At 57.1% G+C, this 12,343-nt stretch overlaps 2 protein-coding genes across 2 annotated transcripts; one reads left to right on the top strand and one right to left on the bottom strand.

The window, feature by feature from the left end:
* Positions 1-312: 312 nt before the first annotated feature.
* On the bottom strand, positions 313-1,655 carry HRG_04400 (Zinc finger domain-containing protein, CCCH-type; the record flags this gene model as incomplete). The annotated part of the gene is made up of 2 exons (XM_044862871.1): positions 313-524; positions 590-1,655. The coding sequence occupies 2 exons, from the start codon at positions 1,653-1,655 to the stop codon at positions 313-315; spliced, it is 1,278 nt and encodes a 425-aa protein (XP_044721485.1).
* A 2,984-nt stretch (positions 1,656-4,639) lies between these two features.
* On the top strand, positions 4,640-11,942 carry HRG_04399 (myosin head (motor domain) domain-containing protein; the record flags this gene model as incomplete). Its single annotated transcript, XM_044862870.1, has 10 exons — positions 4,640-4,719; positions 4,798-5,095; positions 5,148-6,101; positions 6,162-8,039; positions 8,130-8,171; positions 8,256-8,605; positions 8,663-9,800; positions 9,873-10,994; positions 11,058-11,426; positions 11,490-11,942. The coding sequence occupies 10 exons, from the start codon at positions 4,640-4,642 to the stop codon at positions 11,940-11,942; spliced, it is 6,684 nt and encodes a 2,227-aa protein (XP_044721484.1).
* Between the last annotated feature and the right edge of the window lie 401 nt (positions 11,943-12,343).

The raw sequence follows: 12,343 nt of genomic DNA, 5'->3' as shown, positions 1-12,343 counted from the left end.
CGGCTCACAGATGAGGTGAAACAAAATAAAACAAGATTTGGCGCTAGCACGCTGCGCAAATCTCGTTCCAACTGATGGGCGATGCAGCATGGGAGACGGGGTATCTGAATTTTTACGTCCTGGTGCCTCCAAAAGATTTGATAGGGAAAAAAGGTCGGAACTGAAAGCTCAATGTTGCCAAGCGGCTCCGTGAGCCGCGCAGGCAGGCGCTCGCTTGCTTCGATTAGCCTACTTTCATCGGCAAAAATGAGGGCTCGGGGTACGTGGGCAAGAGATATCAAGGGCGGCATTACGCAGTGCGCCAACCATCCTTCAAATGGTGACGCCGCTGAGGGGGAGAATCTTGGACCTGTCCTTGAGGAACTGGGCGCGGTAGTCGACGATTCCCCGGCTGATCGTATCAAAGTCCTTCACCTTGCGATTGCGGAAATCCGTGAGCAGCTGTCGAAGTCCGGCGATGTACTCCTGCTTCTGCTCAGCTTGGTAGTTACCCGCTGCTCCGAGCTGGAGCAAGATCTGTTCATCTGCCTCGTCGTTCATCAGCATCAGTGATCGTCCACGAAGCATATGGTAGACCAGTAGCACGTACCCGGGGCCTTCATGTTTCCAAAGTGCTGGTATTCGCATTGGCCGCCCCTAGGACACGCCTGCCCCGCCAGCTCGTCGGGACACACTTCCTTCCGTACATCGATTTTGTTGCTGTACGTCAGGGATCGGAGCCCTCCGGTCACATACTTGCTGAACTCGGGATGGAACCGAAACGCACGAAAGTACTGCAGCGGCGTCTCGTAGGGTACAAATCGGGGTTGGGGGGACACCAAGATCGAGCCCTGGCTTCGCTGAAAGGCCCTTTCCGGCAGTTCATACTCGCGTCGAGATTCGCTTGGTTGATCGCCCTTTTCTCCTCGTATTATCTCGGGCGCAGGCTGTGTTTGATCTGCCGAGATCTCCTGCGCACTTGCTGCCGGGGTTGGGACGGCTTCCGCGGCATCTTCGGCCAATTGTGGGAAGGCATGCTTCTCGTTGGCAGACGCAATTTGCAATGAGGGCGATGCGAACTCTTGAGACGAGGATGGTTCGGCATCGGGCGGCTCGTAGTCATCGGACCCTTCCTCCGAATCCATGCCGGTGCAGTCTTCCGCTTCTTCCATAACCACGTCGTCGTGCTCGAGTTGCGCACTAGGTATGCTGGATTTATTGAGGGTCACGGCAGCCTGGCCTGCGGTTATCGCAAGTGGAGCTTCGACGCGTCCAGCAGCACTGTTCTCATCTTCGGAATCAGTGGATTCCTGAGATTTCTGAGCCGTGTCGAGCTTCGGGGCTTTCGCCGACGTGTTGCCATAGTTGACGCTGGATCCCTCGGGGGAGCCGTTGGCACTAAAAGGCGCCGTCCGGGGAGCTGCATGACTCTCGTCACGATCCGAGTCGTCAGAAACGAGGTCTTGCTTTAGGTTCTGCTCTTCGCGCATGCCCTCTGCAATCTCCTGCTCAACTTTAGCGATTTGGATCTGCAGGCTCTGCAATTTCAAGAGCTGCTCCTTGCGACGAGCTTCGATTAATGGTAGACGCTCGCTGGCAGCTGTAGAAAGGCTGCGCCTATCACTTCTGTAGACCTGGCTCTCCTTTCTGGAACGGCTCGGTCGCTCTTGAGGCATGGTGGCGGGAGCAGTTTCGGTCGGGTTGTTGTTGACTGGCGTTTGGCTTCTTCCCGCCGACAAAGGTGCAACAGATCCTCTCGGGGTACTTGCTGCCTCCACACTCCCACCGCGAGAACTGTCGTTAAGGTGAGAGTTGGCCGGGGAGGCCTGTCTCAGTCGCTTGGTCTTCTTCCGCGCCTCAGCTTCCGCTATTTTGCGCTTCATTGCTTCAATCTTCTTGTTCATGTTTGCCAAGTCCTCCCCTCCGCTGTTGTTACCTGAGCTTCTCGGAGGTGTGGCAGCTGATGCTGGGGTCACGGCATGCCGAGGCATCATACTGTTCGCTGTGAGCGACGACTCTCGCAAAACAGCAGCGGCTCTCTGAGATGGCGTCCCAGGATGGTTCGCAGGTGAACAGGTTCGACCGAGAGAGTCTATGTCCATCTCGGCATCGTCTTCATCGTCACTAACGTTGATCAAGAACGGCCGAGATTCCATCTGCTGGCCAAAGGGTCGTTGAATGGGCTTCGCAGAAGAGTCGCTTGAGACTGGGGTAGGGCGGCGCTGTTGGCTCGACTCGGTCTCATGCGAAAGCTGCGGGGTGGGTGAGAGGAACAGACCTGGTATCGAGGGTGAAGGCTTGCCTGACCCGGGCTCTTGCGTAGATGGTTCCAGGACGCTGGGCAATTCTTCACTGGCGTTCCAGTCAGCCGCTGGAACCAACGGTTTCTCTGCCTCGGTTTCAGCTTCCATCGAACTGACGGGCGTCTGTTGCTTGCTTCGAATCCGAGCGAGACTTTCCCGAGACTTGCGCAGCGCGTCCATTTTCTGTTGAAGCAACTTGGATTTTTCGGATTGCGCTTTTGGTGAAGGCTGGGTGGGTTTTGCCGGAGCTGCTGGTGGGAGGCTTGCTGGAACAGCTACCGAGGCTGTCGCAGGGACTGGAGGCTTTGAGCCTTTGGCGGCGAGAAGACGTGCAATCCGGTCCTTGCGCTCCTCGGATTTGTCGAGGGGTTTTGCAGTCTCTGCATGTGCTGGCCGCGAGGGAATCGCTAGAACCTTGGACGTGTTCGAGCCAGACCTGGTGGGCGGAGCTGGAGATTGAAGCATGGCCACGTCCTTCAATGTAGTGTCTTGAGGCATCTGGCTACTCTCTTGGGCTTCCAGCCCCAAGTCGTTGAGAAGGCCACCTAGGATCGCGCTGTCGATGCCCTCCTCGAGGAAATTTTGGTGACGTACGTTGAGTGGCCAGAGACCTAGAATCGCATCTCGAGCTTCCTGCTTCGCCGTACCGATGGCATTGACGGGTGATAGCCCAGCTGTGTCGTTCTTCGCAATCAGCAAGTGTGGAGGGTCAACGACTCGGTTCGACGAGAGGGTTCGGCGCGTGGACTGGTTGCTCGGCATGGATGAGTTTTCTGTGCCCAAGTCAGCAAACCGTAGCCTGGGATGACCAAAAATCTTGCCACGGCGTCTCATACCATGAGTGCCCTGCTCGGTTGATGTCTGCTCGGAGTCAATGTTGCCAATCTCCCGCGGTGAAAGATACGGCGAGTAAGAGCCCGAGCGTTCTCGTGCTGTGCTCGCCAGCCCGGATTGATTTGCAGACCAGTTCGATCCGGCATGTGCCGCTCCCGAGGAACGATTGTCAACAGCCGCGGGAGCGTCTTGCCGGTCCATCATTAGAACGTCGTTGGCTCGGTCTGCGTTGGCTTGGTCCCAGGCTTGGGTCTCGTTAGTGGCTGCAAGACGCCCAGCCTCGCGGGGATCGTAAAGATCCCCATTCTCTCCTTCACTTATCTCCCCCTCCTCTGAACCATCTTCAGCGGTGCCGAGACCGCCATCGATGCTCGCGGGGGGTTTCGAGTTGACGGCTCCGGGAGGTCCATGGTTGTAGTTCTGCCCAGCTGCTTGGGAGGGCTGTGATGAAAGCTCCCAGCGATCAGCCTGCTGTCCAGCCCAAATATCGTGCTGAGCCGGGGCGCTGGCTGCAAAGCCCAAGCCCAAACCTGGTATCATATTGCGAGGATACTGATATGACGCCTGCGTGCTTTGCGCGGCAACTTCTGTCGGTTCGTTCAAATACTGCGGGGCAAACGACGAGTGTGATGGATTCGGGAAGCTCGGAGCCGTATGATACCCTTGGGGCTTGCCATAGCCATAGCCGGACTGGCTCATCTTGGAAGTTGAAATGGGGATGAGGCCTCTTCAAGCAATTCAGCACCACTCCCCACGGTCCGCAACGCGTCGTGCTCGGTCAACCGAAACTGGAGCTAGAGCCAAGATGGTATGTGATGATAGGATGGGTCGCCGCCCGGTCGGTCTTTCTCGTCAACGACTGAAAAGTTCGAGCGCATCACTTGGCGGTCGGAGCATGAATAAACGCTTTCGACTGTCGCCTTGTTCAGATGTCGGGCTGGTCCTGGACACAGTCCAGAGTCTCGGGACACTGGTGACTGGGACTCGTGCTGGAAGCTTGCTTGTGCGAGCACAGTAATATGACGCGATGCCGAGCTGATCGGCCTCTGGTTGTCGGATGAAAAGGGGCGATGGTGATGTCGTTGGACGTGGCGTTTCCGTTGAGTCGTGCCGTGGCTACGAATTTTGAGCCTGGCTTAGATTTAGCGCCCGTCTAATCTGCGGCTAATCCCGAAGGCGCTTAGCGCCGCGAGGGTGCCCAAGGCCAGGCCGCAAGCAAGATGCCGTGTCGGTCACGTGCAAGTGTCTGTTTACTTGGAGCGGGAATTCTCCCCAGCAACGGCAGTGATGATGCCTGCCGGCCAGCTGCTCCCTCGCGCCTTCACGCAGACGCAACAACGCTCACCGCTGCCCTCCTCCATGCGTCTGCAGTCGTGAAAGAAGCGCTGGTGCTTCATCGCTAATCCTTTTTCCTTTTCTCTTTTCCAATCCGAAAGCGTGGGGACTGCTGTTTTCCTTTGGCTCTCCAGTCTTGTTTACACGCGCGTATGACGAACACACGCTGTTGATGCCCACGACGAGCAATGTCCTACAACGCCAACAGCTCGGCGCAACGGCGCAACAACCCCTTCTCTCGAACCACATCGCCCGCCTCCACTCCGAAGTCTGTTAGCAGACCCAGGTCCATAGTCGCCTCGTCACCCGCGCCTCGTCCTGGCACACCGAGTCCCACCTCCCACAGCCGATCTCAGTCCAATAACTCGTTTAGCTCGGCGGCTCTTGCGCTTGGGAGCGCCTCGCGGCACTTCCGAAACGGCTCTAGAAATGGAACGCCCACCTCGAGTACTTTCGCTCCGTCATTCATCAAAATGGAAGCGATGGCGCGAAGCGACGACGCCGTCGACGGCATCGAGGGAGAAAACGACTTCTCAGGGAAGCGCTACGTGTGGCTTAAGGACCCGCAGTCCGCCTTCGTCAAGGGCTGGGTAGTCGATGAATTGGAAGACAACCGCATCCGAGTTCAAACAGATGACGGCACAGTCAGTGATGCCCTCCTCTGCCAGGTCGAGATGGCTTCTAACATTGTCGCAGCAGCTCGAGGTTGACGCCGAAAGTGTGGATAAAGTGAACCCGGCCAAGTTCGATAAGGCAAACGATATGGCCGAGTTGACTCATCTGAACGAGGCGTCGGTTGTCCACAATCTCCACATGAGATATCAGGCCGATCTGATATACACCTACTCCGGCCTCTTCCTCGTCACCGTCAACCCTTACTGCCCTCTGCCCATATACAGCAATGAGTACATCAACATGTACAGAGGACGGAGCAGAGAAGATACCAAACCGCACATCTTTGCCGTGGCAGACGAGGCTTTTCGAAACCTGGTCGAGGAGGGGCAGAATCAGAGCATTCTGGTGACCGGAGAGTCGGGCGCCGGAAAGACAGAAAACACCAAAAAGGTCATCCAGTATCTAGCCGCCGTCGCCCTATCGGAGACGGCGGCAAGGGGAAAGTCGCAGCACTCAAACCTGTCCCAGCAGATTCTCCGAGCCAACCCCATTCTCGAAGCCTTTGGGAATGCACAAACTGTGCGGAACAACAACTCTTCGCGGTTTGGAAAGTTCATTCGCATCGAGTTCAACCGCAACGGTGCCATCACTGGTGCTTTCATCGATTGGTATCTCCTGGAGAAGTCGAGGGTTGTTCTCATCAACCCCCATGAGCGAAACTACCACGTCTTCTACCAGCTTCTGAAAGGAGCCGATAACCGGTTCAAAGGCAAACTCCTGCTTGATGGGCTCGGCGTTGAAGATTTCACCTACACTCGAGGTGGCCACGACAGCATCGCCGGAGTATCGGACAAGGACGAATGGGACTCGCTCCTGGAGGCTTTCGGTGTCATGGGCTTTGCAGACGACGAACAGCTCTCGATTCTCCGAACCATAGCGGCTGTGCTGCACCTCGGGAACATCGATGTCGTAAAGGAGAGCCGGGCCGCCGACCAGGCACGACTAGCACCCAACGCAAAGGAAGAGGCCGCCAAAGTCTGCCAACTGCTCGGCGTTCCATTAGAGCCCTTTCTCAGAAGCTTGCTGCATCCCAAGGTCAAGGCAGGGCGCGAATGGGTGGAAAAGGTCCAAACTCCAGATCAGGTGCGGCTTAGCCTCGATGCCTTGTCCAAGGGCATCTACGAACGTGGCTTTGGCGATCTCGTCTCCCGAATCAACCGGCAACTTGACAGCGCGGGGATGGGTATGGACGATTCGCACTTCATTGGCGTTCTCGACATTGCCGGCTTCGAGATTTTCGAGCAAAACAGCTTCGAACAGCTCTGCATCAACTACACAAACGAAAAGTTGCAGCAGTTCTTCAACCACCACATGTTTGTCCTTGAGCAGGAAGAGTACGCCCGGGAGCAAATTGAGTGGCAATTCATCGACTTTGGCCGAGATCTGCAGCCAACCATTGACCTCATCGAGCTTTCCAACCCCATCGGCGTCTTCTCGTGCCTTGATGAGGATTGCGTCATGCCCAAAGCGACAGATACTTCATTCACGGATAAGCTGAACTCGCTGTGGGACAAGAAATCGGCAAAATACCGCCCTTCGCGCCTTGGACAGGGGTTTATCCTGACGCACTATGCGGCCGAAGTCGAGTACTCTACCGAAGGGTGGCTGGAGAAGAACAAGGACCCGATGAATGATAATATCACCCGCCTGCTTGCCTCGTCCACCGACAAGCATGTTGCCGCCCTCTTCGCCGACTGTGCCGCCACAGACGAGGAGTTGAACGGCGGTAGAAGCCGCGTCAAGAAGGGCCTCTTCCGCACGGTTGCCCAACGACACAAGGAGCAACTGCACAGCCTGATGTCCCAGCTGCATTCGACTCATCCCCATTTCGTGCGATGCATCTTGCCAAACCACAAGAAGCGGCCGAAGCAATTCAACAATCTCCTGGTCCTGGACCAACTCCGCTGCAATGGTGTCCTGGAAGGCATCCGCATCGCTCGCACCGGCTTCCCAAACAGACTCCCGTTCGCAGAGTTCCGCCAGCGGTACGAGGTGCTTTGCTCGAATATGCCCAAGGGATACTTGGAGGGCCAGGCAGCGGCGTCGTTGATGCTGGAGAAGCTGGGCCTCGACAAGGCACTCTTCCGCGTTGGTCTATCCAAAGTCTTCTTCAGGGCCGGTGTTCTTGCAGAGCTGGAAGAGAAGCGCGACGCCCTCATCACCGAGATAATGGCGCGCTTTCAATCGGTGGCCAGGGGCTTCACTCAAAGGCGTCTGGCCTACAAAAAGCTCTTTCGAACCGAAGCCACTCGGATCATTCAGCGCAACTTTCTTGTCTATCATGATCTCGTCCAGAACCCATGGTGGCAGCTCATCGTCAAGATGAAGCCTCTGCTTGGCGCCACCCGGACGGCCACAGAGGTTAAGCGACGCGACGCAATGATCAAGCAACTCAACGACCAGATGAGACACGAAACGGAGAATCGACACAAGCTGGAAGAAGAGCGCCGAAACTGCCATTCCGAGATGGTGCGCATCCAGCAGACCCTCGAGAGCGAGCGTGCGCTGGCGTTGGACAAGGAGGAGATCTTCAAGAGGCTTCAGAACCGTGAAGCCGAGCTGGAAGAGAAACTCGCAGGCGCCCTCGAAGATCAGGAGAGATTGGAAGATCAGCTCGACGACTTCATGGAAGCCAAAAACCGTGCAGAGCGAGAAGTGGAAAAGTATCGCTCCCAGCTCGAACAAGCCGCAACCCTGATCGCGAAGCTGGAAGAGGAAAAGAGCCAGCTCTCTGCTAGATCAGTCGAGCTCGAGTGCGCCGTTCAAGATATTGCGCAGAAACAGTCTGAGCGCAGTGAGCAGGAGGCAGCACTAGAAGACGAGATCAAGGTCCTTCAGAGTCAGTTGGCCCTCAAGGACAGGAAGACGCAGGATCTCGAGGGCAAGCTGCTGCAAATCGACCAAGACTCCGAGGTTAAACTGCATGCGGCTCAGAAAGAGCTGGAGTCCACAAAGATGCGTGAGTCTCAGCTCAGGCGAGAGCACGAGACTGTCCAACAGCAGCTCTCTCAGCTCTCCAAGACGTCGACCGACTACGAAGATCTCGTGCGCAACAAGGAAAGTGAGCTTGCCTTGCTACGAAGCGACAAGCGCAAATTTGAGAATGAGCGGCGGTCGCTGGAGGACCAGAAGAAGGCCTTGACGGACGAGAAAGAAAAGATTACCACCAAGTTCCGAGATGTTCAGGCCGAGCTTACTGCGATGAAGTCTAAACAGTCGCAGCTTGAGCGCGAGGCTGACGAGGCCAGGACTCTGCTCGAGGCCCGGCTGTCTGACGATGCGCAAGCCGATGAGAACCGCGCTCTTCTGGAATCCCAGATCAAGGACCTCAAAGAAGAGCTTTTCGAGACGTCAAAGGACTTGAGCAGGGAACGCCAATCCCGCGATGACGTGCTTTTGCTCGGCGAGCACAAGTACCAGTCGCTTCAGGAGGAATTCGAGACCCTGAATGAGTCCAAAATCATCATCGAGAAGGAGCTGTACGCGCAACAAGATACGCTGAGACGCACCATGGAAGCTCGCACGACTGTGGAGAGGGAGCGAGACGAAGCCCGAGATGAGATCCGCCGACTCCGCGCTGCAAAGACGCAGGCGGAGGAGGCACGGCTCCAGGCCGAGGTTATCGGCGAGCGGCAAGCATCCCAGGCAGCACGAGAGAGAGAGGAGAGCCTTCGCAGAGACCTCGACGCAGCTCACGAGCGACTACAATGGTTTGAGGAGGAATGCGGCAAGCTCAATCGCCAGATCGAGCACCTGAACAAGCTGATTCTCTCATCGGGAGAATTCGGTCTCAAAACGGACCAAGCCAAGGAACGGATGGAGCGAGAACTCGGCACGGTCAAGAGTCGGCTTGCAGCATCGGAGAACGACAACCGCGCACTGCTCAACAAGCTCCAGCAAAAGGGACTCGAGATTGCGCGGTCGACGTCGCGGGCGACTGAGGCGTCCCGAGGCCAAGTCCACTCCCTCCACAAGGAGAAGGCGAGGCTAGAGGAGCAGAACGCCAAGCTGAACAAGCAGCTTGGCGATGCCCAAGTCACAATTGCGTCCCTGGAAAAGCGGACGGAAAAGCTACAGCTCAGTCTAGAGGATCTCAACCACGAGGTGGCCAGGGAGGTTCAGAGCAGCAGGAACGCAGAGAAGGCCTCGTCGAGCTACACCGCTCAGCTGGCTGAGGCCAACCGGACGATTGAATCAGAGCGCCAGCTGCGTACGCAGGCTCAATCTACGGTTCGCACTCTGCAGGCCTCCCTGGACTCGCGAGACAAGGAGCTCGAGGAGCTGCGCGGGCAGATTCTCAGTGCGCTGAAGACTGCCGATCCCGACGTCGACATTCCTCTGCCTCCAGAAGCAAGCAACCAGAAGACGCTGCTGGAGAAGTTCGATCTTGTCCGAAAGGTCGAGGCGCTTCAGCAGAATCTCCGCGCTCAGACGGCGGCAAGGACCAACGCTGAGAACCAGCTGACGGAGCTGCGAGCTTCTCGCAATGAGACACCGAACCGGCCCAAGCTGGAGGAGATTCACCATAACGAGGCACCCTACAGCGGGTCCCCGACTCAGCGACGCACGGCTAAGATGAACAGTCGCCGGTTCTCCAACACGTCGACTCCGACTCGGCGCCTTCATGACCCGGAGCTCCAGGATTCTGCGCGCTCGGACAAGACCGTGGACACGGTGGGTGCCAACAGTCGCATGGATTTGAAGACTGAGGTCGAGGAGCTGCAAAACCAGCTTCAGCTCGCGCAGATGCAGAACCGGCACCTGCAGAGCCAGCTGGAACGGGGCTCACCTGCTCCGGACAGCTACGATGAGCAGAGTCCCTCTCTGCGCCGGATGCAGAAGTTGGAAAAGGTCAACAGCCGTCTGCACGACATGCTGGACGACTCGGCGAAGAAGGTTTCCACGCTCGAGAAGAACATTCGCACCGGTGAGCTTTCCCTGCGGGACATTCAAGCGAGATCGCACGAAGAGATCCTGGATGTCCTCAATAGCCAGGAAGAGTCGCGCCGGTCCCTACTGCACAGCCATAAGGATGCCGTGGCGGAGCTAACCGACGTCAAATCCCACTTTGACAAGATGCGGCACGAGCGGGCGAAGCTCGAGGTCGAGCTGCGAGACACCAAGTCGGACCTTCAAGAGATGTCGTTGGCGCGTGAACAAGAGTCTCAAAGCCGGAGCCAGCTACTGCAGGAGTACACGGATCTGCAAATCCGACTGGATGCGGAAACATCCAAGTTGGCCGACGTCAACTCAAGCCTCGACATGTACAAGAGCAGGGCGGATGAGTATTTTGGCAAGCTCGAGCAGGCCGAGATCGCTGTCCTCAAGGCCAGCCGTGCCGAGCAGTTTGCCAAGTCGCAGGCCCGGGAGGCGGAAGACACGTATGCCGAGGTCATGGCCGAACGACAGAAGATGGACGCCGCGATCGAGGACCTGCAGCGACAGAACCAACGGCTCGACGAGAGGGTCGAGGACCTGTCCACCGATCTCGAGTCCGTCACGCAATCCAAGAAGAGACTGCAACACGAGCTGGAGGATTACCGCAACCAAAGGGCCATGGATATTGAGGACAAGGAGTCGAGCATGGAGCAAACTCGCAAGAAGTACCAAGCTGAGTTTGCCACTCTCACCAAGGAGCTCGACCTGGCTCGCGAGGAGAAGCTGTACAAGCAGGCCGAGATCGCCCGGCTGCGCGAGGAGCTCGACGAACTTCGATCCAAGTGGGACGACGAGGTTCTCAACAGCTCGACATGGTCCAAGGAAAAGGCCCGCCTAGAGTCGACACTGGCCGACGTGGCATCCTCACGTGACGAAGCCGTGAATGCACACAACGAGGCCCAGGGCAAGGTGGTGTCATTGCTGTCTCAAGTACGGACACTTCGATCGTCGGTGGACGAGATTACTTCGGAGCGCGACCTGTTGCTGCGTGAGAAGCGCAGCATGGAGACACGCCTCGAGGAAGCAAAGGCCGGTCTGGAGGACCTCGCCAGGGGGGGGAGCCCGTCGCTCCGAGACGCAGCCATGGTGGACAAGGAGGTGCTCGAGCTCAAGTCCAGCCTTGCCCACCAGGAAGACGTGGCGGCGGCCGCCGTGGAGAGGATGCGACGCGCCGAGGCGCTTGCCTCTGAGATTCAGAAGGACATTGCTGCCGAGCGCGAAACAGGCACGGATCTCCAGAGGCAGAAGGCCTCTCTGGAGAAGAGCCTGAACGAGGCGCAACTCAAGCTCGTGGACCTGGAGACCAAGGGCTACTCGAGCGCAAGTCAGGACATCAAATTTCTGCACAAACGCATCCAAGAAGTGAGTACCAGAGCCGGCCATGCCGTCATCCAGCCCCTGGCGTCCTGCTAACATGCACGACAGCTCGAATCGCAGCTTGAGAGCCAAGAGACGGAGCGGAACAAGTCACAGCGCTCGCACCGCAACGTGGATCGCGTGGTGAAGGACCTCCAGAGCCAGGTTGAACGCAAGGAAAAGCAAAACATGCAACTGTCGGAAGACGTCGGCCGGATGCGCGACAAGGTGGACAAGCTCCTCAAGACGATTGACGACCTGCAGGCCTCGGAGTCGACGAATCAGCTGTCGGCCCGGCGCGCCGAGCGTGAGCTTCGCGAAGAGAAGGAGAAGAGGCTGCGGCTCGAGCGAGAGCTGCACGGATGGAAGGGCCTCAAGGGATCGGGCAGCGCGGCGGGTAGTCTACGCAGCCGCATGGGACCGTGGAAGGGCGGCGAGATGGACGACGGCTCTGTGACTGACGCGGCCCCGAGGAAGAGCAGTGTCGCCAGGACGCCCAGCCTTACCAAGGGCTTTCTATGATGGGGAACGTGGCGTCAAAGGGGGGACATGGACCGTTTTGGCGTTTTTGTTGACGGGGTGAAGTTGGAAGTCGAAGTAACTTTATTTTCGCAATTTTCCCCCATGGATGGTTGTGTATCGGGTAATGGACGTGGAGGATTAGGGCCTCCTGGTACGATGTACCTGTACCACCCTGGGCATGGTTTTGGCGAGCGATGCTTTGTATGGATACTTTGTCTCGATGACGGCGTTTGCAGCCGCGCGCTTGTGTTCATGTCACGGTTAAATATCTATATGATGGGAGGATTCGAATATATTGCCCAGTGACTCACCCTTTGTCTTATAATATCGTACGAGTTTGGGTTGAGAGTCAAATGTGACTTACCCTTTTGTTTTGAAACATCGTACGACTTTGGGCTAAA

Source organism: Hirsutella rhossiliensis, assembly GCF_020360975.1.
Source record: "Hirsutella rhossiliensis strain HR02 chromosome Unknown scaffold00004, whole genome shotgun sequence".
Taxonomy (NCBI): domain Eukaryota; kingdom Fungi; phylum Ascomycota; class Sordariomycetes; order Hypocreales; family Ophiocordycipitaceae; genus Hirsutella; species Hirsutella rhossiliensis.
The sequence above is the reverse complement of the archived record's forward strand: the minus strand, read 5'-3'. Positions and strand labels throughout refer to the sequence as shown.